This window comes from Petaurus breviceps, unplaced genomic scaffold (assembly GCF_028583685.1).
Source record: "Petaurus breviceps papuanus isolate PSGF00001 unplaced genomic scaffold, PetGlider_PUasm1.0 78, whole genome shotgun sequence".
Lineage (NCBI taxonomy): Eukaryota > Metazoa > Chordata > Mammalia > Diprotodontia > Petauridae > Petaurus > Petaurus breviceps.
The window spans coordinates 8,363,726-8,391,280 of NW_027186502.1; the positions used below are offsets into that span (position 1 = coordinate 8,363,726).

A 27,555-nucleotide genomic window follows, 5' to 3' on the forward strand; every position below is an offset into this window, starting at 1 on the left:
GTGTGTGTGTGTGTGTGTGTGTGTGTGTGTGTGTGTGTGTGTGTGTGAAGTATCTGAGGCTGGAACCGATCCCAGGTCTCCCGACTCTGGGGCCAGCACTCTTACTCACTGCGCCACCTGGCCACCCCTGAAAACTATCATTCTTTGTGGATGATATGTTATACTTAGAAAATCCTAGAGAATCAATTTAAATTACTTCTTAGTTTCAACTTTAGCAAAGTTTCAGGATACAAAATAAATGCACATAAATCATCAACATTTCTATATTCTACCAACAAAGTCTAGCACTGAGAGAGATTCCATTTAAAGTAATTGTAGACAATATAAAATTCTTGGAAGTCTACCTGTCAAGACAAACACAGGAACTATATTAACGCAACTATAAAATACTTTTCACACAAAGTCACATCTAGACAACTGGAAAACTGTTAGTTTCCCATGGGTAGGCTGAGCCACTATAATAAAAATGGCATTTGTAGGGGCGGCCAGGTAGCACAGCGAGGAAGAGCACCAGCTCCAGTGACAGGATGACCTGGAGATCGAATCCCGGGCTCAGACATTCAGCACCACACCCAGAAATAACTGGCTGTGTAACCTTGAGCAAGTTACTTAACCCCGATTGCTTAAAAAAAAATGGCCTTTGTAGCTAAATTAATCTATTTATTTGGTGCCATACCAATCAAACTATCAACAAACTATTTTTTTAGAGCTAGAAAAAGTAATAAAATTCATCAGGAAGAACAAAAGCTCAAGGATACCCAATAATCAATGAAAAAATGCAAAAGAAAGTCTGTACCTTTTAGATCTTAAGCTGTACTATATGTATTTTTATTTTTAATTTTTCCCAATTACATATCATATGATACATAATATGTTCATATTGTTCATATGTTTTTTAGCATTTGTTTTTACCAGATTTTGAATTCCAAACTTTTCTCCCTATTTCCCTCTCTCCTCTCTTCTGAAAACATCAGACAATTTGACATAATTTATAAATGTGTTATCATGCAAAGCATATTTCCATATTAGTCACAGTTGTGAAAGAAGAAACAGATCAAAAGGATAAAAACCATGAAAAAGAATAAGTTAAAAATATGCTTTGATCTGTACTCAAAAGTCCATCAGTTCTTTATCTACATGTGGATAGCATTTTCCTTCATGAATCCTTTGTACTTGTCTTGCTTGGATCGTTGTGTTGCTGAGAAGAACTGTAATCCATATTTGATCTGGTATTATAAACCATAATGTTGCGGTACTGTGTTTTCCTGGTTCTGTTCATTTCACTCTGCATCGTTTATACAAGTCTTTTCAGGTTTTTCTGAAATCTGCCTGTTCATCATTTCTTAGTGCATGATAGTATTCCATTTCATTCATATACCACAGCTTGTTTAGCCACTCCCCAATTGATGGCCTCCCCTCAGTTTCCAATATTTTGCCACTATGAAAAGCGCTGCTATAAATATTTTTGCACATGTAGGTCCTTTTCCCTTTTTTAATGATCTCTTTGGGATACAGATCTAGAAGTGGTATTTCTGAATCAAAGGGTATGCCCCTTTGCTTTGCCCCTTCTTTACTTTGATTGCCCTTTAGTCATAGTTCCAAATTGCTTTCTAGAATTGAGTCAGTTCATAACCCCACCAAAAATGCATTAATATCCCAATTTTCCCACATCCTCTTTAACGTTTATCATTTTCCTTTTCTGTCATATTAGCCAATTTGATAGGTGAGGTACCACCTCAAAGTTGTTTTAATTTGCTTTTCTCTGATCAAAAGTGATTTAGAGCACTTCTTCATATTCCTGTAGACAGCTTTGATTTCTTCATCTGAAAACTGCCTGTTCATATCCTTTGACAATTTATCATTTGGGGAATGGCTTGTATTCTTAAAATTTTGACTCAGTTTTCTATATATTTGAGAAATAGGGCCATTATCAGATACAGTGGCAATAAAGATTGTTACCCAGGTTTCTGCTTTCCTTCTTATCTTGGTTGCATTTATTTGATTTATAAGAAAGCTTTTCATTTTAATGTAATCAAAATTATCTATTTTTTTTATTTCATAATGCTGTCTCTTGTTTGGTCATGAATTCTTTCCTTCCCAATAGATCTCATAGGCAGACTATTCTTTGCTCTTCAGATTTGCTTATGGTGTCATCCTTTATGTCTTAACTTACTCTGATCTTCCAAATGAACTATTAATTTTTTTCTGACTCAGTAAGTTAACTTTTTAGTAATTTAATTGGGATAACTTTCTTCCTTTTTTTTCATTAATTTCCTTGATATTCTTGACTTTTTGTTCTCACAGATGAATTTTATTATTTTTTCTAGCTCTATCAAATTTTTTTTGGTAGTTTGGTATAGCACTAAGTAAAATGATATAGATAGAATTGTCATTTTTATCATATTAGCTTGGCTTACCCATGAGCAGTTGGTATTTTTCCATTTGTTTAGATATGACTTTGTTTGAAAAGTGTTTTGTAATTGTGTTCTTTTTTTTTCTTCAAATCAAATGCTTTATTAATTTCTGGTTTACATCATTCATTTCTGCCAGATTTTGAGTTACAAATTTTCTCCCCATTTTTCCCCTACCCACCACTCCAAAATAGCTATCCCACTGGATATCCCCTCCTCCAATCTGCTCTTTCCCATATCTTCTCCCATACCCCCTTCGACTTTCCAGTAGGGCATGGTGGATCTCTATGCACCAGTGCCTGTATATCTTATTTCCCAGTTACATGTAAAATAATATTAATAATATATTATATAATAATTGTTATATTGTGATATAATAATTTATATTACAATATAAATAATATCATATTATTTATATAATATACAATAAATATATTTATATGTAATATAAATATATAATTTATATATAATATATAATAAATAATATATGTCATTAAAATATATATATTTAACATTTGATTTTAAAACTTTGAATTCCAGATTCATTCTCTTCCTCCCTTGTCACCCACCCTTACTGGAAAGATAAGCAATTCAGTATAGGTTGTACATGTGTAGCTATGCAAAACATTTCCATAGTGAATATATTGTAAAAGACTGACTATATTTCCCTCCCTCCTATCCCTCCTCCCACTTGTTCTATTCTCTACTTTGATCCTGTCCCTTTTCAAAAGTGGGTGCTTCCAACTTTCCTCCTCACCAGCCTGCCCTCCCTTCCATCATCCCCCTCTCAACCCCTTCCCCCCTACTCTTCTGTAGGGTAAGATACCCTATTTAGTGTGTAGGTCATTCCCTCCCTAAGCCAAATTCAATGAGGATAAGGTTGACCCATTCCCTTTTGCCTTCCTGTTCTTCCCCTCCATTGTAACCATTTTCCCTTGCCTGTTCTATATGAGATAGTTTACCCCATTTTGTGTCTCCCCATCTCCTCTCATTATATTCCTCTCTCACCTCTTAATGTAATTGTGTTCTTATAGTTCCTGGGTTTTGTCTTGGCAAGTAGACTCCCAATTTCTCTTTCTATCTTTTGCTGCTGGGCTCTTTTACAATATCTTTTTTTTTTTTGGAGGGCAATTGCTCAAGGTCACACAGCTAGTAAGTGTTAAGTATCTGAGGCTGGATTTGAACTCAGGTCCTCCTGAGTCCAGGGCTGGTGCTCTATTCATTGCACCACCTAGCTGTCTTTCTTTTACAATATCTTTAAAAAACTTTTACACCATTATTACAAAGAATTCTAATTGTTCTTTTGGGCAAGCTCTTTTTTTTTCTTTGAGATTTTGATTGTTGGAGTTTTTTATTTATTCTCTTCTGAGCTTGTGTCTTGGTCATTCTTGGCATCATAAAACTCTTTCTGTTCTCCCCCTCACCCCATTTTAGTTATCGAAGCCTCAGGCATTGAGTTTTAAGTCTCCCCTGCTCTGGTAATCAGATCAAGTCTAGGACTTTTCCTTTGCCTAGCATGTCTTTCTTTCCTTTTTTTTTTTTTTTTCCAAAGCAAGGGGTTAAGTAACTTGCTCAAGGTTACACGGCCAGTTATTTCTGGGTGTGGTGCTGAGTATCTGAGCCCGGATTTGATCCAGGTCATCCCAACACTGGAGCCGGTGCTCTTACTCGCTGAGCCAGCTGGCTGCCCCTAAGCAATTGGGGTTAAGTAACTTGCTCAAGGTTACACGGCCAGGTGTTTCTGGGTGGGTGCTAAGTGTCTGAGCCCGGGATTCGATCTCCAGGTCTTCTCAACACTGGAGCCGGTGCTCTTATTCATGCTACCTGGCCGCCCCCAGCGTGTCTTTCCTTAGGCCTGACTCCCCATATCCTCTGGGATTGATAAAACAAAGTCAAGGTTTTTACGCCTGCCTTTTCTTTCACTATGGACATCAAAGTACTTTCCAGTGATTGGCCTTAGTCAACTTCCTTTCCTTTGAAAGAGATGGAAGAGGTGTTTTCTTTAATCATGGGTTAAATTTGAGGTTGCTCTCTTCTGGAGGAATAGACCTGGTTGAAGCTTTTACCTTGAGGAGGAGTGGAAGGGAGCGTAATAGAATTTTAGCACTGAAAGGAATATAGGAAGTCATCTAAACCAACCTCCTCATATTGCAGAGGAGGATAATGAGTCTCAGAGATAGGTAACAATGGCAGGACTAGAATTTTTTTTTGTCTCCTGACAAATCCAGGCCTTTTTCCATTCAATATATCTAAGTACTTATAGCAGCATTTACAGCAGTATTTTTTATTAACCTTTATTATTACTTACATTTAATGGTTTCTTTCCAGGTATCAGTACCCACTAATACTAGCATTATAATTTTATTTAAATATCTGTTAACAGAGCTGGTTGCTTTAGAACTAAGTAGTTTCTGATGATGAACTAGTCATAGTCTAATGATTTACTAAGTTACATGATTTGTCATGTCCTTATTCCATCTAATTGTATTAACCTATTTATGTGCAGTGTGTCAAGATGCTGATCACTTTTGTGCATGTCCCAGTGTAAGATATGTACAGAAACAATAGGAGACTCTAGCTGGCATAATTCAATTCAATAAATGTTTCTTAAACATTTATTATATGTAAAATATACTGAGGGAAACTCTTAGGAGAAACATTATAGATAATCTGTTGTGTACTCAGATACCTAAATCTGTACTGACAATTCACTGAATATTTTTTGTATTAAGTGAATTTCTATTGCTTTAGACATTTTAATTTGCAATAATATCAAGTGTTAAAGTCAGTTATTCTGTGACAGTAAAATATAGGTGATATGGGAAATGCAAATGATTTCAACGGAAGGGCATATGGTTCTTAGTCTAAATAGCTCTCTTATAGATTCATTGACAAATTACAGAAAAAAGACTTTTAAGAACTGATACATTGACTGGTAAGAAGGGGCATAGCCAAGATGGCAAAATAGAGATAGGAACTCACCTTAGTTTTCCCAACATTCCCCTCTAAATAAACAACTTTAGAATAATAATGCCAAATCAAATTCTGGAATTTGCAGAGTCAACAAAGGATTGATGTGAGATGATTTTTTAACCTAAGATAATTTAGGAGTTCAGCAGGAGAGATCTGTGACACTGGGGTCATGGTCATATTAGGACACAGTGCAGGCAGCACCATGGCAATGTAGTAACAGTGGCAGCACCAGCTTTGGGAACTCAACCCACAGGTGGTAAAAGTGTTGGACAATTGATCAGCAAAATATTATAGAGGAACCTTTTGCAGGCACTGTGTTCAGAACCTTATTACATTGCACATATGCAGTTCTGGATCACAGTTCTAGGGTAAAGAGGAGCATTAGTGCTTGTGGCTTCAGGGAAGCAGGTACCCCAGTCATAGTTCAAGGTATAGAAGAATGCTTGTGGTAATTCACAAGAGAGTAGGTGTTTTGTTGATTAATATATGAAAGGAGGTAAATAATTTTTACAGTTTTGTGAAACTCAGAAGTTCAAATGAGAATTTTCAATTCTGTAAGGCAGTGGGATATGAGTATAAACTAGGTGCAATCAAACACTTGTCCATTTAGATAACTGTTGAAGTGTGCTATTTAAAGTATTTCTTATTATTGCTAATAGATTGCATGGCAATACAGGTTTTTTTTTTTTTGAGAGCTGTTGGGGTTAAGTGACTTGCCCAAGGTCACAGACTTTTGTGTTAAGTGTCTGAGGCCAGATTTGAATTCAGGTCCTCCTGACTCCAGGGCTGGTGTTCTACTCACTGCACCACCTAGCCGTCCCAAAACATTTGTTTCTTTTATTTGATTTTGTCTTTACACTGTCTCTTTGTAGAATCTGTTTTGAAATAAAGGCATGTACACACAATATGTTGTACAAATGGTATTTATATATTATCATTCCATGAAAAAACTGTTTGTTTAAAAAATAAATTTGTGATAAAAGTGTGAACAGTATTAAAAATGAGAACCATTATTTCTAGGAAGACATAGAAAGCCATGTGACTCCACACACAATAATTTAAGCTGAATTCCAGAAAGCACATGATTTCTGTGTTTCTGCTGTAATACAAGTATCTATTACAGGGTTAAAAGCCATGAAAAGTGTTAAAAGTTTGGATCAGTTATAATGCTTGTTGTTACTTTATTTCACTTAATTGTTGCACAATTTTCTTAAATCTCCTATGCTTTATTTTTTTAACATATAATTATTTATCTGTATATTTACTTAAAATTGCTTTTAAAATTAAAAATACTTTTAAAATAAAACATTGAGTTTAAAAAATACTAATTCAATCATATATTTTATTTTTTCTCTATTATATGTATATACTTTATTTTTTTTACAGACCCAAATTAAGTTGACACATTGAAGGAAAAGAAGTATGATGAAGGTTATATTTTACATGGATTTACTTGTATTAATGAACGTGATGGGACACAAAAGTATTTGTTGTGTGGAAAAATTCTTGCAAATGGAAGAATAAAGCCAGTAAAACTGAAAGACCACTTTACATCTACCCATTCTGAAAATGCATTTTAAAATTCCTTTTTTTTTTTTTTAAAAGAGTGGCTCGGTGGCACAGTGAATAGAGCACAGGCGCTGGAGTCAGGAGGACCTGAGTTCAAATCTGACCTCAAATACTTAACATTTACTAGCTGTGTGACCTTGGGCAAGTCACTTAACCCCAATTGTCCTGCATTTCCCCCCTCCAAAAAGCAAAAAAAAAAAAATTAAAAAATGAAATTCCTTTTTTTTCCTTGTGAAGAAAGTGCAATTCAAAAAAATTGCTTTCAAAACTTGGGTTTTCCACTTCACAAAAACCTTCTCTTGAATCATTATATCCTGGATGCTTACCAGATTGCCAAAGAAACAACAAACCCACACTCTTGGAATGATAGTAGTAAAAGTCATAGGCACTTGAAATAGTTGAGATGGTTTATAGATCGAGATGGGAAAAAATTGGAAGTAGTTCTATTGTCAAATGATGTGACAAATTCTGGAATATCTGATATTTCTTTTAATATTTTGAAGCAAGTCATTGAGGAATTAGCAACCTTGCTATTCTCCTTCCTTATGCTAACTAGAGGAAACTGCAGACATTTCTCTCTTTTTTTTAATTTTAATTTTTTTTAATTTTTCAAATGCTTTATTAACTTCTGATTTACATCATTCATTTCCACCAGATTTTGAGTTACAAATTTTCTTCCCGTTTTTCCCCTGTAGACATTTCTCAACATAGCTAGCTTCTTGTTTTTGTTCACTAGGTGAGTATTAATGCCATCAAAGAAAAAATTATGATTTTGTGAGTCTCTTTGCAAAGTTATAAAAGCTGACTGTGTTTTGGAAATGGTAAAGGTTTTAATTTTTTTTTCCATAAAAAATTAACTGGAAAGAAAAGTTTCAGAGTCCTTGCAGAGGTAGAATTCTTGTAATGCTTGGTAACACACGTGGTTTTGCTACTGGTGAAGAAAGAAGCTCCTTATGATGTTGTCACATTGCTTTTTTTTTTTTTTTAAGCAATTGGGGTTAAGTAACTTGCTCAAGGTTACACGGCCTGTTATTTCTGGGTGTGGTGCTAAGTATCAGAGCCCAGATTCGATCCCAGGTCATCCGGAGTCTGGGGCCAGTGCTCTTACTCACTGAGCCACCTGGCTGCCCCTAAGCAATTGGGGTTAACTTGCTCAAGGTTACACGGCCAGATGTTTCTGGGTGAGTGCTAAGTGTCTGAGCCCGGATTTGATCCCAGGTCATCCTGACTCTGGGGCTGGTGCTCTTACTCGCTGTGCTACCTGGCTGCCCCATCACATTGCTTTTTAAAAAAAAAAACAATATTTTTTTTCCCAATTGCAAATAAAAACAATTTTTAATATTACATTTTTAAAATTTTGAGTTCTAAGTTCTAACTTTCTCTCCCTCCCTTTTCCCCCTCACTGAGATAGTAAGCAATTTGATATAGGTTATGCGTGTATATATACAAAACATATTTCCTATTAGTCTTGTTGTGAAAGAAAATACAGACCAAAAAAAAAAAACCCAACCCAGCCATGAAAAAAATAAAGTGAGAAATAGTATGCTTAAATCTGCATTCAGACTCCATAATTTTTTCTCTGGCAGTAGCTAGCATTTTTCATCATGAGTCCTTTGGAATTATCTTGGATTATTTTATTCCTGAGAATAGCTGAGTTATTCACAGTTGCTTGTTCAATTTTCTTGTTTCTGTGTACTATGTTCTCCTGGCTCTGCTCACTTCACTGTGCAACAATTCATATAAGTCTTTCCAATCTAAAATCATCCTGCTCATCATTTCTTATAGCACAATAATATTCCATCACAGTCATATATTACAGCTTTTTTCAACCATTCTGCTGTTGATGGGCATCCCCTCAGTTTCCAACTCTTTGTAACCACAAAAAGAGCTGCTATAAATATTTTTGTACAAATAGGTTCTTTTCCTTTTTTATTTATTTTTTAAAAATCTCTTTGTGATACAGATCTAGTGAATAGTATTGCTGGGACAAAGGGTATGCACAGTTTGGTAGCTCTTTGGGCATAGTTCCAAATTGCACTCCAGAATGGTTGGATCAGTTCAGAGCTCCACTAACAGTGCATTAGCATCCCTATTTTGACATATTCCCTCCAAAATTTATCATTTTTCTTTTCGGTCATATTAACCAATCTGATGGGTGTAAGGTTGTGTTTCAGAGTTGTTTTAAAATAAGCATTTTTCTAATCAATGATGATTTAGAATGTTTTTTCATTGACTATAGATAGATTTTATTTTTTTTGAAAATTGCTTGTTTATATCCTTTGACCACTTATCAATTAGGAAATGACTTATATTCTTATAAATTTGACTCACTTTTCTATATATTTGAGAAATGAGGTCTGTCACCTTGCTTTTTACAAAGACATGCACTGGCAACAAATACTCTTCCCAAAACCCTTGAAATAGTATTTGTCAGTACAAGTGGGAGGTGGGATAGGAGGGAGGGAAATATAGTCAGTCTTTTACAAGATATCTACTATGGTAATATTTTGCATAGCTACACATGTACAATGCTACAATTCAGCTATACTGAATTGCTTATCTTCCCAGTAAGGGTGGGTGACAAGGGAGGAAGGGAATGAATCTGGAATTCAAAGTTTTAAAATCAAATGTTTAAAAATATATAAATACAATTATTCATACTATTTTACATGTAATTGGGAAATAAGATATACAGGCATTGAGGCATAGAGATCCACCATGTCCTACTGAAAAAGTAGAAGGGGGTATGGGAGAAGATATGGGAGAGAGCAGATTGGAGGAGGGGATATCCTGTGGGACTGCTATTTTGGGGTGGTGGGTAGGGGAAAAACGGGGAAAAAATTTGTAACTCAAAATCTGGCAGAAATGAATGATGTAAACCAGAAATTAATAAAGCATTTAAATATTAAACCTAGTATAGGCTTAGTGAAAAAAAAATAAAGCAGAGCAAAACTTCCACAAAAAAAAAAAAGAAATAGTATTTGTCAACATTCATGAAGGTCATCATCTTTAATAGAAGCAGATTTTTGAATTGTTACACTTAAAAATATTTTGTTAAGAAATGAGAACAGAATATGGAACATTTAGCACAGAGAAGTTGGCTGGATTTTAAGGAAACAAGTCTTAAAGTGTTTTATGAATTAAGGACTGAAGTTTACTTTTCATGGGGGAAAAATTCTACTCTTGGAATACCTTGAAAGAAAATATTTTGTCTATTGGTTAGCTTATCTGGCAGATATTTTTAACTATGTGAATGAAATAAATGCTGGTCATAATTATGAATGGTACTGAAAAATTTTATGATTTCTTGGCTAAGTGGCCAATAACAAAGAAAGAAATAGAAGATGACATATTGTAAACTTTCAAATGCTAGAAGAACTGTTTTACCAAGAAGGAGCTGAACTGCAACATTATCTGAATTTCTCTGAAAGGAGAACTCTGTGAACACCTGGAAACACTTTGGAACTTTCAAAAGTTATTTCTATTTTTATGGCAATAAAGTTGAACCATGGATTCTTAATCCTCTTCTTTTTGATGTAAGCTGTATCATAAATGTTGATCTCAAAGAGGAACTCGCTGATTTAAGGACAAAAAAGAAATAGCCAAGGTACGGTTGATTTTTTGATCATTTGAAGTTTTAATTTTTTGAAACCCAAGTTTAAGGCTTATCTATTTCTGTTCAATTTGATCTTACTACAATTGACCTAATGTTCTAAGCTGTGAAGATATTTTTGAATCCTGATTCTTTCATTCAGTACCTTAACTATCTCTTTTTTATGGTTGAAATTTAACTTAAAAACTTAGAAAATTCTGGTATTCCTTGAAGGAAATCTGTCCTTACCTTATAAAGCAAGCTGTGGAAACTTTAATTCTATTTGCAACAATATGTCTTTATGAGTAAGCATTTTCAACGCTTGTAGTCATTAAAACAAAAAGGCAAATTTAGTTGGATGGGGTGGCTAGGTGGCGCAGTGAGTAAAGTGCCGGCCCTGGAGTTGGGAGGACCTGAGTTCGGTTCCAGCCTGAGACACTTAACACCCACACAAAAATATACTAGCCATGTAACCTTGGGCAAGTTACTTAACCCCAATTTCCCTCCAAAAGGCAAAACAAAACAAAACAAAATTAGTTGGATGTCCAACATGACATATATGTTACCTTGTCAAAGTTTAATGTTCTTTTTAAAGTTAAACAACAACTCCCTACTCATATTTATTTATTCCCCCCCTTTTTTTTTTTGCTTTTTGGAGGGTCATTGGGGTTAAGTGACTTGCCCAAGTTCACATGGCTAGTTTTTTTGTTTTTTGTCAGGCCGGATCCGAACCCAGGTTCTCCTGACTCCAGTGCTCTATTCACTGTGCCCCCTAGTTGCCCCTCACTCATATTTATTTAAAAAATAAAATTTATCTTATCCTTATTTTAAATGTATTGTCTTATTATTCAGTATGTTAAGAAGCACATATTATTATATCACACATTAAAAACTATTTTGAAAACTATATTTCAATATATTTTAATTCTTTTATGATCTAAATTTTTAATTTAAAAATTATTCTGAGAAAGGGTCCATGGGCTTCACTGGACTACAAAAGGGGTCCATGATACACAAAGCTAAGAGTCCCTGGTATAGACCTTTCTCTATACAATTTATGGGGTTTGTATATTACAACCAACACCTCATACATCTTGCTTAAAAACATTACTTAATTTGTGGATTTCAAAGTTGGAAGAGACCTAAATAATCATCTTACTCCTTCTCATTACTGCAAAAAGAACCCCTCTACAACCCAATTGTCAGCACATTCCTCTTTTGGCTAACATTAATTGTTAGGAAGTTTCTTCTTGCATCTAGCTTAAATTTGCTTCTTTGCAACTTCTACTCTGCCCTGTGTCCAGGTAGAATAAGTCTAGAATAAGTCTACCCTTCCACATGGTATTCAGTGGTCCTCTTTAGGCTAAACATTCAGTGTTCCTTTGATTGGTCCTCATTTAACATAGACTAAAGGCCCTTCACCATTCTGGTTTCCTTCCAGAACTGTGGTACCTGGAACTGAACACAATGCTGCTATGTTGTCCAATGAGGGAGGACTATCACCTCTTTATTCTTGGACACTGCGGCTCAAACACACACACACACACACACACATGTTATACAGTATGTAGAAGTTTTATTATATATTTACATATATTTATTTTATATATTATAAATAATAAAATATATATTTAATATATAATTATTTTTTGTTTTTATATCATCATTTTCAAATATATCCCTCATATATCCAAATATATGATTTAGCATGGTATAGTGAATAGAATTATGGCCCCGGAGTCAGGAGATCTGGGTTCAAGTCCTCCTCAGATGTAAGCTGTGTGACTCTGGACAAGTTAATCTCCGAAACTAATGCCTTACTTTCATCTTCTGTAAAAATCAGAGGAGAGGGGCAGCTAGGTGGCACAGTGAACAGAGCACCGGAGGATCTGAGTTCAAATCCAGCCTCAGACACTTAACACTTATTAGCTGTGTGACCTTGGGCAAGTCATTTGACCCCAATTGCTCTCCAAAAAGCAAAAAAAAAAAAAATCAGAGGAGTAAGCTCAATGGTCTCTAAGGTTTCATCTAGCTCTATATCTATTATAACATGGTCCATCCCTAGAGAGAGAGGATTATGTCTCTTCTAACATAGCTTATGATCACACTACTTTTGACTATCATATCACCCTGGTGACTTATATTAAGCTTGTAGTCAACTAAAATTCTAAAATCTTTTTCAAACAAACTCCTGTCTAACCATGTCTCCCCCATCTTGTACTTGTAAAGTTGATTTTTTTTAAACCCTAGTTTAAAGCTTATCTACACTTATTCAATTTGACCTTATTGGATTTGGCCCAGTGGTCTGGGCTTTTAAAATATTTTTGAATTTTGATTCATTCATGCAATGCCTCAGCTATCTCAGCTTTGTATCATCTGAAATTTGGATGGCTTTATCATTTATACTTTTATCCAAATAATTTATATAAATGTAGAATAAGACACAGTCAAACACAAATCCCTGGAACAGGGATTAAGACTTCCAAGTTGGCATAAACCCATTAATGACTATTCTTGGGATTGGCTATTCAATCATCTACAAATCCATCTCTACTGTATTTTAGCTCATACTTCTCTATCTTTTCCACAGTACCTTGAGAGACTTTTTGGAATATTTTCCTAATTTCAAAGCAAACTATAGCTATAAGCATTTCCCTAATCTATCAGTGCACTGTCCATAGAAAAATAAAATATAAAGTTAGTCTGACTTGATGAAGCCATGCTGGTTCTTTTTGATCAGTGCCTTCTTTTTCTAAGATATTAACCTTTAATAATACATTCTAGAATCTTGCCAGCAATCCATGTCAAACTCACTGGCCTGTTGAAGAATCCAATATCTCCTCCTTTCTGAAAATCAGAAAAACAACTGACTTCCTTCCAATCCTGTGGCACTGCATTCATATCTGCTAGTCCTTTAGTATTCGAGGAAATAGTTCATCTATACTCCTTGACTTCAACTATTCACTGTCTCTCTTATCTCCTCATCTTGGGAACTAGTTTCCCTATTAGCCATATTTCCAGGTCAAAGACCATTCTTAAAACAGGAGCAAAATAAGAATTAAGCATCTCTGTCTTTGTTCTGTCTGTAGTTATCATCCCATGGACCTTGGGTAGTAGTCCTAGCCTGTCTTTGATTCCTGTTTTTCCTCCAAATATAGTTAACGATGACAAAAACCTTTTTGTCTTTAGCTTTTCTTGTCAGCCTTACTTTATTATGAGCATTAGCATTCATAATTTAGCTTTATCATTCTTCTTTGATTGTGTTACACTTTTGTATTCATCCTCTAGTGAAGAGAGAGACGGAATTAGAGGCAGCAGGAAGTAGTGGTAGAGAGTACCACATTTGGAATCAGAAAATCCCTGACTTGAATGCTCTCTCTGACATATCATAGCTGGGTGATTATGGCAAGTTATTTAACCTTTCTGAGCCTTGATTTTTATATCTATAAAATAGATATAAATATGATATAGATATGTACCTTCCTTACAGGACTGTTGTAAGGACAAAATGAGATAATGTGTACAAAGTATTTTGAGAACCATAAAAGGTATGATCTGTTATAGTTTATTGCCTCTTTTTGTTTCTGTCTTCTGGTTATGTCAGAATTTAAAAAATTAAAAATTTTTTTTTAATTACTGAAACTTAGATACACAAGAAAAGAAAAAGGAATATATCATAAACATAAATATTGAAAAAATACAAAATAAAAGAAAAATATGTCATGTACATAGCAGAATGTAAGAGAGGATTCAGACTATATAACAACAAATTTCCATGTCAAGAAAATCTATATAATAAATACTATGCATCATATTGAGAGCTGGCCATCTTTTCTTTGCTTCCCTCTTAGTTTTCTTTTGTTCTCTGCTGTGCCCTTTTTACTTTATTCTTTTTTTCCCCCTTCCATCCCCCAAAGGCTAAAATTAAGCGTGGATATATATGTATATATATATATACAAATACATATACATATATACACCTACATACATATATATGTAGACGTATATTTTCCCTAACAAATTCTACTTCTAATCTGTTTTTTATGTTTGTGGGTATCTATTTCCTATCCCTCCTAACTCCTCTACTTTGCTTCTACCTGCTACCTTGCCCTCCCATTACTTAACCTACCCTCTTCCCCCCTAAGGATCCTTCCTTTATGCTCCCATTCCTATAAATCTAAACACCCTTCTATACACTCCCCTCCCTTTAACCCATTCCTTCCCTGTCCCTTCTAGAGATTCCTCCCTTATCCTTTCCCCCCTCCCTGTCCCCATAACATTTTATTTCTTTCTGAATTTAGAAGACTTTTGTACTTTTCTAGATATATCTGTATCATTCCCTCTTGAACCCATTCCCAATGAAAGTAGATTTCCAGTTCTAACATCCCTCCTCCTCCAACTAATTCCTCTGTATTGGTTCTTCCTCTCACACCTCATTTGTATAAAATAATTACTCTTTTTATCTTTTCCTAAATGGTTTTACTTTTTAAAGCCATATCATACTCAAGTTTACTCCAATCTTTCTTACGAACCACCCAGTTACTAATAACAATCTTAGACATATGTTTTACATTTTACATACTTACATAAAAGGTAAACAATGTGTCCTTATTGAATCCCTTGTAACTAGTCTTTGGTATGTACCTTATATTTCTCTTGGCTCTTGTATGTCAAATCTTCTATTTAGTTCAGGTTTTGTCTTTTTTTTTTTTAACAAAGTTCTGAAAGTCTGTCAGTTCACTAAATGCCCATTTTTTTTTCCATTCAGGGTTATGCTTTGTTTTGCTGGTTAAGATATTTTCAGATGGAACCCCAATTCTTTTTGCTATTTGATATGCAGTGTTCTAAGACTTGCGTTGTTTTAGTTTCACTGCTGCTAGGTACTGTGTGATTCTAATTGTGGCACCACCATATTTAAATTGTTCTTTTCTTGTTGCTTGTAATATTTTGATCTGAGAGTTTCAGAATTTGACTATAAAATTCCTGTGGGTTTCCCTCAGAGGATCTCTTTCAGGAAGTGATTGGTGGATTTTTTTCTATTTGTACTTTCCCCTCTTGTTCTAATGCTTTAGGACAATTTTCTTGAGTTACTTCTTGTATTATTGTATCAGGATTCTTTTTTTTTTATTATAACTTTCAGGTAGCCTCTTCTGTTTTCTCTTCTTGATCTGTTCTGTTTTTCTTTTTTTTTTTCTTTTTGGAGGGGGAAAGGCAAGGCAGTTAGGGTTAAGTGACTTGTCCAAGGTCACATGGCTATTAAGTGTTAAGTGTCTGAGGCTGTATTTGAACTCAGGTCCTCCTGACTCCAGGGTTCAGTGCTCTATTCACTGTGCCACCTAGCTGCTCCTGCCTGTGCATTTTTAAAAATTTGTAGTACCTTAGTTTTTTTTATAATTACCTCTAGTCTTGGGGCATAGGTATGGTGCCTCTGATGTCAGATGCTTCAGTTCTCTCTTGTAGCCTGCAACTGGGAACCAAGACCTCTAGCTCACAGCCAGCAGTGCCCTGCCCCACTGCTTCTGAACTCACCTGGGTGTGCTGGTTCCTTCTCACCCCACCTGTGTCTTCAGCACAGCTGGGTCTGGCTTTCCTGTCATCAGAGGTTCCCTTGATCTTCCCAGGTTCAGCTGCCCAGATCCCCTCACTGTCCAGCAGGTAAAAGTTCCTGTGGCCACCCTAGTCCAGGGCTTGCTCCTTGTTGCTTACATGGGCCTATGACCTAGCCTGGAGGTGTTTACTCTTCACAGGGACCAAACCTAGTCCTGGCACTTTTCTTCAGATCTTCTCCAATTGTCCCAGGATGAACCCTGTTCTGCTCCTACTCTTATTTACTTATACCGTTCAATATTCACCCTGAGGTACTATTTCATTTCTTTTTTGGGAGCAAATCTTGAGAACTTGGGGTTTTCTGACCTGCTTTGCCATCTTCCCAGAATTCTATTGGATATATCTTTTAGAAGTGTAAATTGTTTGCTATTTCCTGTGCATCTATACACTGTTCCCTTTCAATAACTATTCTTTTTCTTTCTCATTGAAATGGCTTCTGTTTGTGTCTTCAGAATTTCAATTCTGAATACTTCCCATCCCTTTTGGATTGACTTAATATGTGAGATCCTACAAAACTCTTCCGAGTTTTGCTTTTGAACCAACTTTATGAGTGCATGTGTCCATGCATATATGTATATGTTGCTGAGCAAAAAGTTTCCATTTTCACTGGAATAATTCAGATATTCCCTGGTTATGATTGTTGTATGTTCACATACTTTGGGGCAGACTTTTGAAGGGGGAGTCTTTGTGTGTGTTTTATTTCATTAGTTACATTTGAGCTGTTACATAAATACTGGGGGCTATGAAATTAATACTTACACTATTGTAAACTGAGTTTGTACCTTTGGAATAGCTTTGAAGCAAATGCAAAATCATCCACGTGTCTATAACAAGTTACTATATGGAAACCCGGAATAGCATTCAGTTAAATTTTCTTAAGGAAGGAAAATAATTTAGGAGTACTCTTCACTTCATAATTTTGTTTTGTTTTGTTTTTAGGAATTCATACACATTCATGTATGATTCAATTTAAACCAGTAACAGTCAATGTAATCCAGTGGAGAGAACTGGGAATTTGGAAGCAAAGGAGTGTTGTTTAAGTCCTACCTTTCTCACTTCCCGTGTGACTTTGGGTAATCCACTCCATCTCTTTGGGTCTCAGTTTCCTCATCTGTAAAATGAGGAGGTTGGCTTGTTGACCTCTAAGGTACCTTTGAGTTCTAAATCTATGATCCCGTGATCAAGACCCAGATTGCTTTATCCTGCTTTCACTCATATATATATCTTTTTGGAGGGGCAATTGGGATGAAGTGACTTGCCTAAGGTCACACAGCTAATTAGTGTTAAGTGTCTAAGGCCAGATTTGAACTCAGATCCTCCTGATTCCAGGGCCGGTGCTTTATTCACTCTGCCACCTAGCTGCCCCCTGTCATATATATTTTTATACTTTATTTGTGCAGCCAATATGCGTATATGATTTAGGTGCCTTCTCTCATGGTCTGACTTCTTTGTTTTGAATGACTGTCACTTATAAGTTCAGAAAATAAAAATTTAGTTCTTTCCTTTCCCTTATCTTTTTTTCCTCTAGGATTAGTTCATAGATGTTCTCTTGGTGATCTTCAAATATTGTATCTAATTCAATTTGATAAGCATTTATTTAGAACCTACTTATATGCAAAACCTAGAGCAGCGGGGTGGTGCCATAGCAGATTCAACTTCCTGAGTTCAAATGTGACCTCAGACAGCTACTACCTCTGTGATCCTGGGCAAGTCACTTAACCCTGTTTGCCTCACTTTCCTCATCTGAAGATGGAAATGGCAAAGCATGCCAGTATCTTTGCCAAGAAAACCCCAAATAGTGTCACGAAGAGTGGGATGTGACTGAAAAGCATGTGTTAAGCATTTACTAGGTGTAAAGTCCAGTGCTAAGCACTGAAGACAAAAATACACAAATGAAACCATTTCTGCCCTCAAGAAACTTACATTGTAATGGGTAGTGCCAACACACACACACACACACACACTAACACCCCCCCCCCCACCCCCCCGCAGCCAGGAGTTATGGTCTTCACCACCTAAAGCCTCAACAACAACAACAAAATACTTAACTCACGCTTTTCATCTGCCCATTCCTAAGAAGAATAATTAAAAGCCACTGATACTCTAAGACTGCTGTTTGGTTTTTCAGGACATGTTATTTGGAGTGGTGGTAAAATGATTTCCCTTACGTTTTATTACATTCTAGCTTTGCTTTCATTTCTCATTGTCATTGAGTAATCAGGTATGCTTCAAACTAGAGTTCACTGACATGTGATTAGATAAAACCTTCCTCTTCCTCCAGAACTGGTAATAACATTTTGTTTGTTTGTTTTTGCTTTTTTGGATGGGGGGAAGGTAAGGCAATTGGGGTTGTGACTTGCCCAAGGTCACATGGCTAGTAAGTATTAAGTGTCTGAGGCCGGATTTGAACTCAAGTCCTCCTGACTCCAGGACTGGTGCTCTATTCACTGTGCCATCTAGCCACCCCACAATAACATTTTTGGTTTGGTTAAATATGTAGATTGTATCAATTGGCACTTTGCCCTCTCTGTTCTATACATGCAATTTTATTGTGTGATTTCCTGAAGCATAACATTCTGGATTTTTGTTTCTATATGCCACAGAGAATAGAGGGTTAGGCCTGGAGTCAGATAGGTCTGAGTTCAAATGACCTCAGACCATTAGTAGCTATGTAACTGTGGGGAATTCATTCAATCTCTTTGCCTGAGTTTCCTCAACTGTAAAGTGGGGATAATAATAGCATCTACCAATAATGGGTTGTTGCAAGGATCAAATGAGATAATAATAATTTAGCAGAATGCCTGAAATATTAGTAAGTGCTATAGAAATCATTATTTTGGGAGAGGCCAATAATTCTCAGATTATCCTGCTGAACTCTGCCTTATAGGTCATTTACTTTGGTTTGCAGAGACTTGTTTTCTGTTACTCTTAGTATGTTTTTCTTTTGATCTGATAGATGTTCCAGCCATTTATTTTTGTGTTTTGTCTCTAATTTTCTCTGGAGCAGCAAGGCACCTTGAAGGAAGAGAGAGGAGGCAGCATGGGGCAGGCTAATAAAATCGGCACCACCACCCATGACCTCCTTTTGGTCTTTGAAGGAGCCAGTCCAGGACACTGAATTCAAGAGCCTTGGAAATATAGCATCCCCCAGACCACTAGCTTTACTTCTAGCCCAGTCTCTGAAGCTATCACTAAGGAAACAATTCCTGTGGAGAAGGGATGGGGTCATCCTCAGCAGTGGCCACCTATGTGTAGACAAGTCAGCCTGGCTGAAGTAGCAAGATACCTTTAAGGAGAAACAGAAGGCAGTGTGTGCCAGGCAAATCAGACCACCAGCATCATCACCATTACCACCCTTTCCCCTGGGATCCTTGGTCACTCAAAAGAGATCTACCCAACCAACAAAGGTAAAAACAAAGTGGCTGAAGAACACATACACATATTACAGCGTATAAATGGATGGGCAGTTTATATGGTCCTGGTAGTTAATATTTGATATCGGAATGAAATGAAACATTCTCAGGTCATTCAATAGTTAACAAAAGGAGAGTCACATAGTCATAGCAGGGTTTATGTCTTGAGGATGCAGCTATGTGATTCAGCTGAATGAGCCTCCTCTGTTCACTGCCATGCTAAGTGGCCAGACAGACTTCAAATCCAGATTGAAACTCTGGTGGCTCTTTTTACTCAGGTAACCTGAAAGTGATGTGAACTGCTTAAGACATTAGGCCTCAGAGCCAAAGCAAATAAGTCACAAGGATAGTTTCAATACCTTTTAAGGAAAAACTGGACTAACTTTCATAGAAGTGGATAGTTGCTTTATCACTCAACACATTGGGCAAGTCTATCTTTGAACCACAGCTTTTTATTTTTTTTTTTAAAGCAATTGGGGTTAAGTAACTTGCTCAAGGTTACACAACCAGTTATTTCTGGGTGTGGTGCTAAGTATCTGAGCCCAGATTTGATCCCAGGTCATCCTGACTCTGGAGCCAGTGCTCTTACTCGCTGAGCCAACTGGCCGCCCCTTGAACCACAGCTTTATCAAAAACTACCTGGATAATCGTGGGTGAGTCATGCTCTTGGTGGTTTAAGTTATTACTTGTACACTAAAGGGGATGGTCAAGATGATAGAGGCCCTTTTATCTGGGCATGTGCTGGTTAATGTTTAACCACTTGCTGTCTGAGGGAAAATGTGCACCAAACATATTTTTAAGTGTACTAACATTTTCTCCATTATTTGCTTAAGTCTAGAAATCAACAAGATAATAAATGAATCCCTGGTTTGTAGTGTTTGTCAGTTTCTGGGGGGTATAAATGCTCACACTGAAGTTTTAACAATCAGCTTTTCTGAGCTGGTTTGAGTTGGCTCCAGCATATCCATAGAGGAAGTGAATGAAAATGAATAGATGAATGAAAAATAAAAATCTGTGAGACTGGTATAATCAAATAATAATAATAGTGGGTATGTACATAGTGCTTTCAAGTTTGCAAAGTGTTTTACATACATTTGCCTCTTTTGACCAGTATGAGAGTAACAGAAAGGAAATCCTTCTTACTGGGTGACTGAATGAAGAGCCAGAGTAAGTTATATATTTAAACACTGTCATAAGAACAACAGATTTGGAACAGCATAATTGGTGAAGAAAGAACTCTAAATTAGGGACTATTTAGATACTTTTCTCTAAAATTGTCTTTAATTTGTTTAATTAAATGTTGTTTAATATCTGATTAACAAAGCCACTTTTTTTTTTTAAAGCAATCGGGGTTAAGTAACTTGCTCAAGGTTACACGGCCAGTTATTATTTCTGGGTGTGGTGCTGAGTATCTGAGCCCGGATTTGATCCAGGTCATCCTGACACTGGAGCCAGTGCTCTTACTCGCTAAGCCACCTGGCCGCCCCAACAAAGTCACTTTTTAATGTTAGGGTTTATTTTTTTTCAATTAACAAGCATCTATTTTCTCTCACACTTTCACTTGTAACAAATATGCATAGTTAATTAAAATAAATTCTCACATTGGGCATATCCAAAAATATGTGTCCCATTCTGCATCTTGACTTTATCATTTCTCTGTCAGAAAGTGGGTAGTGTCATCAGTCCCTTGGAATCATGGTGAGCCCATTGCACTGATCAGAGTTCAGTTTTTCAAAGTTCTTTGTCTTTATAGCATTATTTTATAGACTGTCCTACTTCTGCTCATTTCACTCTGCTTTATTTTATATAAGTCTTCCCAGGTTGTTTTTTTTTTTTTGACACTTTCTTCTTTATTATTTCTTATGGCACATACACACAAAAACTCCATTATATTAATATACTAAAATTTGCTCAGCCATTCCCCAAATGATGGACACCATCTTAGTTTCCAGTTCTTTGCTACTATAAGAAAAGCTTCTATGAGTATTTTTATACATGTTGGTTCTTTTCCCCTTTCTTTGATCTCTTTGAGGATATAGGTCTAGGAATGGTATCATTGGCTCAAAGAATATTCATAGTTTAGTGGCTTTCAGAGCACAGTTTCAAATTGCTTTCCAGAATTATTGGACCAATTCACAGCTCCACTGACAGTACAATAATGTGTCCCTGTTTTCCTAAAGCCTCCCCAACATCTACCATTTTCCTTTTTTGTCAGCTTTGCCAATCTGATGAGTATGAAGTGCAACCTCAGAGTTGCTTTAGTGTATATTCTTAGACTTGGTGCATTTTTTCACATAGCTGTTTATAGCTCAGGAGGGATTAGCTTCTTTGACAATTGACTTTCTGTTCTTTTTTTAAACCACTTATCAATTGAGGAATGGCTCTTATTCTTATAAATTTGAATAAGTTGCTTACATATATTAGGAAATGAAACCTTTATCAGAGAAACATGCTCGATTTCTCTCTCCCTACCCCCTAAATCCTTGGATAACCCAGGTTGGAAATTTAGCTGTTTAAGGCTAAAGAAAAATCAGTGTGAATCAAGTGATTTTTAGCATATTGGTTAGCGAAACATTTAGTTGGCAGACCAAAAGATCCATCTCTTGTGTCCTTAGCTATTTCTGAGTTACTTTATTATTGTGTGATGTCTGAATTAGAGGAGTAGCGTTTGCTTTTGTAGGCCAGTTAAGGGTTACCTGTTAGTGCAGCAGTTAATCAGATCCATTAGGTCCAAGGCAATCGGAGGAGGCCTGAATTGGTGATTGCTCTTCCCAATATTTAGTTTGATTTTACAAGCTGCAAATAGACTTAAAAAAAAAGTATACTTCTGGCTTCTCTCACAGAGAGAGTTGCTAAACCTTACTGACAGTTAATAATGATAGAAAATTTTCCTTTGCCTCTTGAGGAAAAGCTGGGGCTGGAACTCTTTCATAAGCACCTGGTTGTAATTTTCTTCACTACCACCACTGATTCACAGAATCACAGAATTTTAGAGTTGGAAGGCATCTCAGTGGCCATCTGCTCCAGTCTATACTTCCCCAATACAAGACTCCCAATTAGATAATTGAAGTCAATTTCCTAATCATCCAACGAGGGAGCAAAGATAGGCCATAACTATTGTGGTTGTGATTATCGTCTTGGGGAATTCTTAATATCATCTGTCTGATTTACTTGTTTTGGTAGTCCACAAAATAAGGTCCGATTGCTAGCAACTTTTCTTAAAAACATATCTCTTGCCAGGTGGAGTGGTGCATGCCTGTAATGTCTGTTACTGGGAGTGCTGAGGTTGGTTAATGTCTGGAATTCTGAGCTGCAGTGAGGTAGACCAATTTGTTATCAATACTAAGTCTGTCATCACTGTGGTTTGCCCACAGTTGTGTGTATGGGGGTCTGGGGGGGGGGGTGGCCACTAGGCTGCCTGTGTATGGTTGGAAATGGAGCAGGTCAAAGCTCTCATTCTGATTAGAGTGGGCCCAGGCTGGCAAGTAGTCCCTGTACTTCCAGCTTGAGTGAGATAGGGAAGGTATTGTAAGAAAGCAAAAAGAAAAAAAAAAACCTATCTTTCCCATAACATAATCTTAGACTATACATCCTTTCTGAATATAGTGAGCACATTTTCTCAACCAAAAATTAGTACCCATAGCTACTCCTTTTGTAAAGTATCATTAAAGGTATAGTTTCTTTCTTGAACTTAGGACTTCCTTGGGATATCCTGGCATTAGGGTTGAAATATTTGTGAATCAAACACTTCCAAAGAGATTTGCTGGGATCTGGAATAAAGAACAATTTGTTGGGAGAATCTTTCAACTCCTGTCCTGAAAATGGAGGCTCTATGACTCTTTAACTTTCAAATCCTTTGTCACTGAATCAATTTTTGTGACTCAAGTCAACTATGTGGAAGGTCATGCCGTTTATTGTCTTTTTTTTTCAGTTAGAGATGACTTTATTACTTGAGTACATAAACCAAAATTTATGCAACCAGAGCAGAGGCTGTGGATGATTCATATTTCCAATTAGGTGGGAGCACTCTCTTGGTCTTGTAGTACCGAGCCAGCCGGTGAATTCGGCTCTCATTCAGAATCAGACGGAATTTAGAGTCCTTATCCTTTCTGTTTCTCTCAAGATGCTTTCGGACAGCAACAGCTTTCTTGATCAAGTGATAAAGATCTTCAGGCACATCAGGGGCAAGTCCCTTGGACTTTAGAATTCTCAAAATTTTGTTGCCAGTTACAAAGCGTACTTGTGCCACGCCATGAGAATCCCTCAGGATCACACCGATCTGGGAGGGCGTCAGGCCCTTCTTGGCCAGCTTGTAGATCTGCTCCTTCACGTCGTCCGAGGTGAGCTTCAGCCACGTGGGCACGCTGAGGCGGTACGGCAGAGCCGACTGGGACAGACCCTTCCCGGGAGCGTGCATACGACCCATGATGGCGACGAGCAGGCAGCGAAAGAGAGAGGAACGCAAGGAACGAGGCAGGAAATCACTGAATCTCCGTTTATTGTCTTTAAGTAGGAAGGGGTTGTAGAGAGAAATGAAAGGGGAAAGCAATTGGAGGAAAAAAGAAAGCCAAGACTCTGCTGATAGTGTAAAAACAGTGTAAATGACATGTAGAGTAACCATTGGGCTTCATAACTTTTCTCTGGAAGCATGGAAATAGTTCCTTGTCAAACATTTGAGATGGTAATCCCCAGAGGACCACAAGCTCTCAGTGTTTCTCATTTCATCTTTTATTTGAACACAAAAGCCCATTAATTATTTGGGTGTGGGAGAGGAGGGAGAGAGAGGTTGGTATTAAGCATTGTGTTATTGTTAGTCCAGTCACTGATAGATTTTGGTCTATAGAAGAAGACTCTGCCTTATGCTTACTTGTGAAGTGAGGCAAGATAATTTTAATAACTAATCACAAACCAACTTGCTTTGTGTCAGCAGAATGCAGCTTGAGGTCCTTCCATATTTTTCCACCTCCTCATTTGCCTGGAAGGAGACTGCAGCTGCAGGCAATTGATGCAATGAAATGCTTTTGATTTCTGTTCCAGGATCCTAGTGCATGCCTGTTTGCTGGGCAATAAAGATGGTTTTAAGTGTAATAATCATATTTTCCATGCTTCAGGAAAGCATATTTATGATTCTAATGTTAAGAAACAAAGATTTGTTTCCCTGTTAACAAAAATTAAAAACTGTCTAATTAAAGCAGTAACTTGTAAATCAAAATGACTGAAGGCTAGAACCTGAATTCCTAAAAGTAATATTTTTGAATATATTCTCTTTTCTAGCAAGCCATAGGTTAGAGCTTTGCTTTGTATTTTTAAAAGGTTTTAAAAGTTAGTTTTTATGAATATATTTTGTTTCATAGCTTCTATATTTCCTCATGTATCTTTCCCCCTCCCACTTGTTTTTCCTCTTTCAAAGAGTCAAACCTTACAAAAGGGAGAGAAAAAGGAAAAAAAGAGAGGATGGGTGAAAACAGTTTTGCAAGATTAACATATCTAAAAAATCTAACTTTCTATAGTTCCCCACATCTATAAAGAATAAAGAGTAGGAAAATGTCCTCTCATATCTCTTCTTTGGGATGAAGATTTTTTGTTAACATTTCCAAGCTTTCTATTTTGTTTGTTTTGTTATTTCCATTTCCATTGGTACAGTCATTGGGTATAGATTGTTTTCCTACTTCTGTTTATTTTATGTTACTTTATCTAAATCTTCCCTTGCTTCTCTGTAGCCATCATAGCCACCATTTCTTATAGCTTAGTAATAGTCCATTATATCTATGTATCACAGCTTGTTTATTCTTTCCCTGATTGGTAGGCATCTCTTTTGCTTCTAGTTCTTGGTACTATAAAAAGTACTGCTATAATTTTTTTTGTTGGATATGTACCCCTTTCACAGGAAATAAATGTCCCTTTTAAAGAAAATGTGACTCACAGGAATGTAAAACTTGAAAGGAAAAGTCACCTAATCACTCACTTTGAATGGAATCCTTATAAACAAATTTGGCTGCAAGATTTTCCTTTCTGGGGGGAATGGAAGAAAAGGCAAAATGTTTTCAAGATTGTGTATCCATTTTATCTCAGGACTGACTTGTATATGGACTTTAAAAAGTACTCTTGAGACATGAAGTAGTCCTCACACTCCCCAGATGAGACAGCTTATGCTGCCTTTTCATTGCAGTACAATATCCTTGGGATGGGATATCACATGACAAGCATGAACACACATGAGAATGGTGAAAGAGTCCAGGACTCAGAGGCAAACCAAACAAGGCTCCCAATCAAACAGCCGGCTTCTGTGGAGTCTCTTGTTAAGGACTGAGCTTACGTAGTTACCACATCCATCTTGCACTGGCTCTCCTTACACCCGAGCTAAGCACTACTTAGAACACATTTTGAGAGAAGCTCAAAGAACAATCAACCACAGTGTCTCAGCATGAAGACAAATTTCCTGCTTATTCCATTTTGTCATGCTGTGGATTCTCCTTAATATGCACTGTTTCCCTCTCAGCCCTTTTTTGCTTGACCCAACCATATCATTTGTTCTTTGTAGAATAAGAAGAAATTGTTATCTCTGCACATTTACTTCAACCTCGCCTCCCTCACCCCTCATTTGTTTGGAATCAAAATAGTTTCTCCTCTTTGGTCTTTGGCTTTTGGAAGCCTTACTAGGGGCTTGGAATAGGGCACTCTTTTGCTTGTGACCTCTGTGGAGAGGAGACGACACAGACTCAACAGTAAAAAAATTAAATTTGACCAAGTTTTTGAACATTATCCAAAACAAAGTTTTGGGGCTTCTGGAAGCAAAGTTGCCTGAAGGAGAACTACACAAATCAAGTTTGTCTCTCTCCTTGGAACTAAGCATAAACAGAAATCTGCAGGCCATCAAAAATAAATGACTTATTTTTAGATTTATGACAAATTCCAAATCTGACTAGGGATTCAGAGCACTTTCTAATAGTTAAATATGATTCCTTGGGGACATTGTAAAGTAACTGTGCTGTTTGATAATAATAGTTAATAACAATAGCTAGCATTTATATAGCACCTACTATGTGTCAGGCAATCTGCTAAGCATTTTGGAAATATATCTTATTTAATCCTTACAATAATCCTGGGATGTAGGTGCTTTTATTATCATTGCCATTTTGCACTTGAAGACACAGAGGTAAAAAGAGGTCTGGACTTGCCCAGAGTTACACAGCTGCTAAGTTTCTGAGGGTGGATTTGAGCTCAGATTTTCCCAGCTCCAGGCCCAGCTCTCTATCCACCGTGCCACCTAACAACTTCTTATTATGTTTTTCTATTGAGTATTCTTCTTATTATATGCCTATTATTTAAATACTCTGGTACTGCAAGGCTGTTTCTAAGCATGGAAGGGCTATTTCTAAGATGGACTAGCAGGCAGTTTGTAACAGTTTGCATGCAAACATATATCAGAAATCACATTATGAAGCTATTCTTATCTATACCTGAAGACATGATTATGGCAGTGACAGCTTGCATGTGTCTTGATAATGGTATGGAACCATTTTGCTGAATCATGATAGAGATTGATAGGGTGAGAGTTAAGGAGGAGGTTTCTTGTTGACAGAAGATGTCAGTCTTGGATAAGAATTTCTTGAGATATAGAAAGAGAGGAATTACTGTAATGCAAGCACAAAAGTAGTTCATACCTTGTTTCAGCTATTGAATTAACACCTTGTTTTAGTTCAAGTTTCTTTTAAGCCTCGTATCAAGTCTGTTAAGAAACAGAGCATGTGAACCCCACAATTTGTTGTAAGGGTTATGGGATTTAAAGATCTTCCATGCCCCATTGGACTTGCTGACGTAGCAGGAAGGGGCGGAGCAAGAGGAAGCGGAAGCCAAGCTAGAGTTCCTGCGGTGGCTAGCAGTCGCGGTGAAGGCGGCAGCAGCAGAGGCAGTGGCAGCGCGAAGCCCTTTTTGAGTCAGCCAGAATTTCTGCTAAGGACTCCTGCTGAGGACTGCCAGGGGCCGTAGC

At 36.8% G+C, this 27,555-nt stretch overlaps 2 protein-coding genes across 3 annotated transcripts in view; one reads left to right on the top strand and one right to left on the bottom strand.

The window, feature by feature from the left end:
* The window catches only part of AEBP2 (AE binding protein 2), a 114,034-nt gene extending 90,443 nt beyond the window's left edge, over window positions 1-23,591 (top strand). The window contains exons 10-11 of one of the 2 annotated variants that reach the window (XR_011172063.1): window positions 6,771-10,560; window positions 19,160-23,591. Coding sequence is in view for 1 of the 2 variants with exons in the window: in XM_069106185.1 (XP_068962286.1) it covers window positions 6,771-6,786 (16 nt within the window). In the remaining variant the exon portion in view is untranslated. Of the gene's footprint in view, window positions 1-6,770; window positions 10,561-19,159 lie in introns of those variants that run through there. The other variant, XM_069106185.1, reaches the window with a different exon arrangement.
* Window positions 23,476-24,069, bottom strand: LOC138175673 (small ribosomal subunit protein uS15-like). Its single transcript, XM_069106188.1, has one exon. The coding sequence runs from the start codon at window positions 23,989-23,991 to the stop codon at window positions 23,536-23,538; it is 456 nt and encodes a 151-aa protein (XP_068962289.1). The 5' UTR covers window positions 23,992-24,069; the 3' UTR covers window positions 23,476-23,535.
* Window positions 24,070-27,555: the final 3,486 nt, after the last annotated feature.

Excerpts from the sequence above, each read along its gene's own strand:
- LOC138175673 (XM_069106188.1), bottom strand. The coding sequence starts at position 23,991 with ATGGGTCGTATGCACGCTCCCGGGAAGGGTCTGTCCCAGTCGGCTCTG.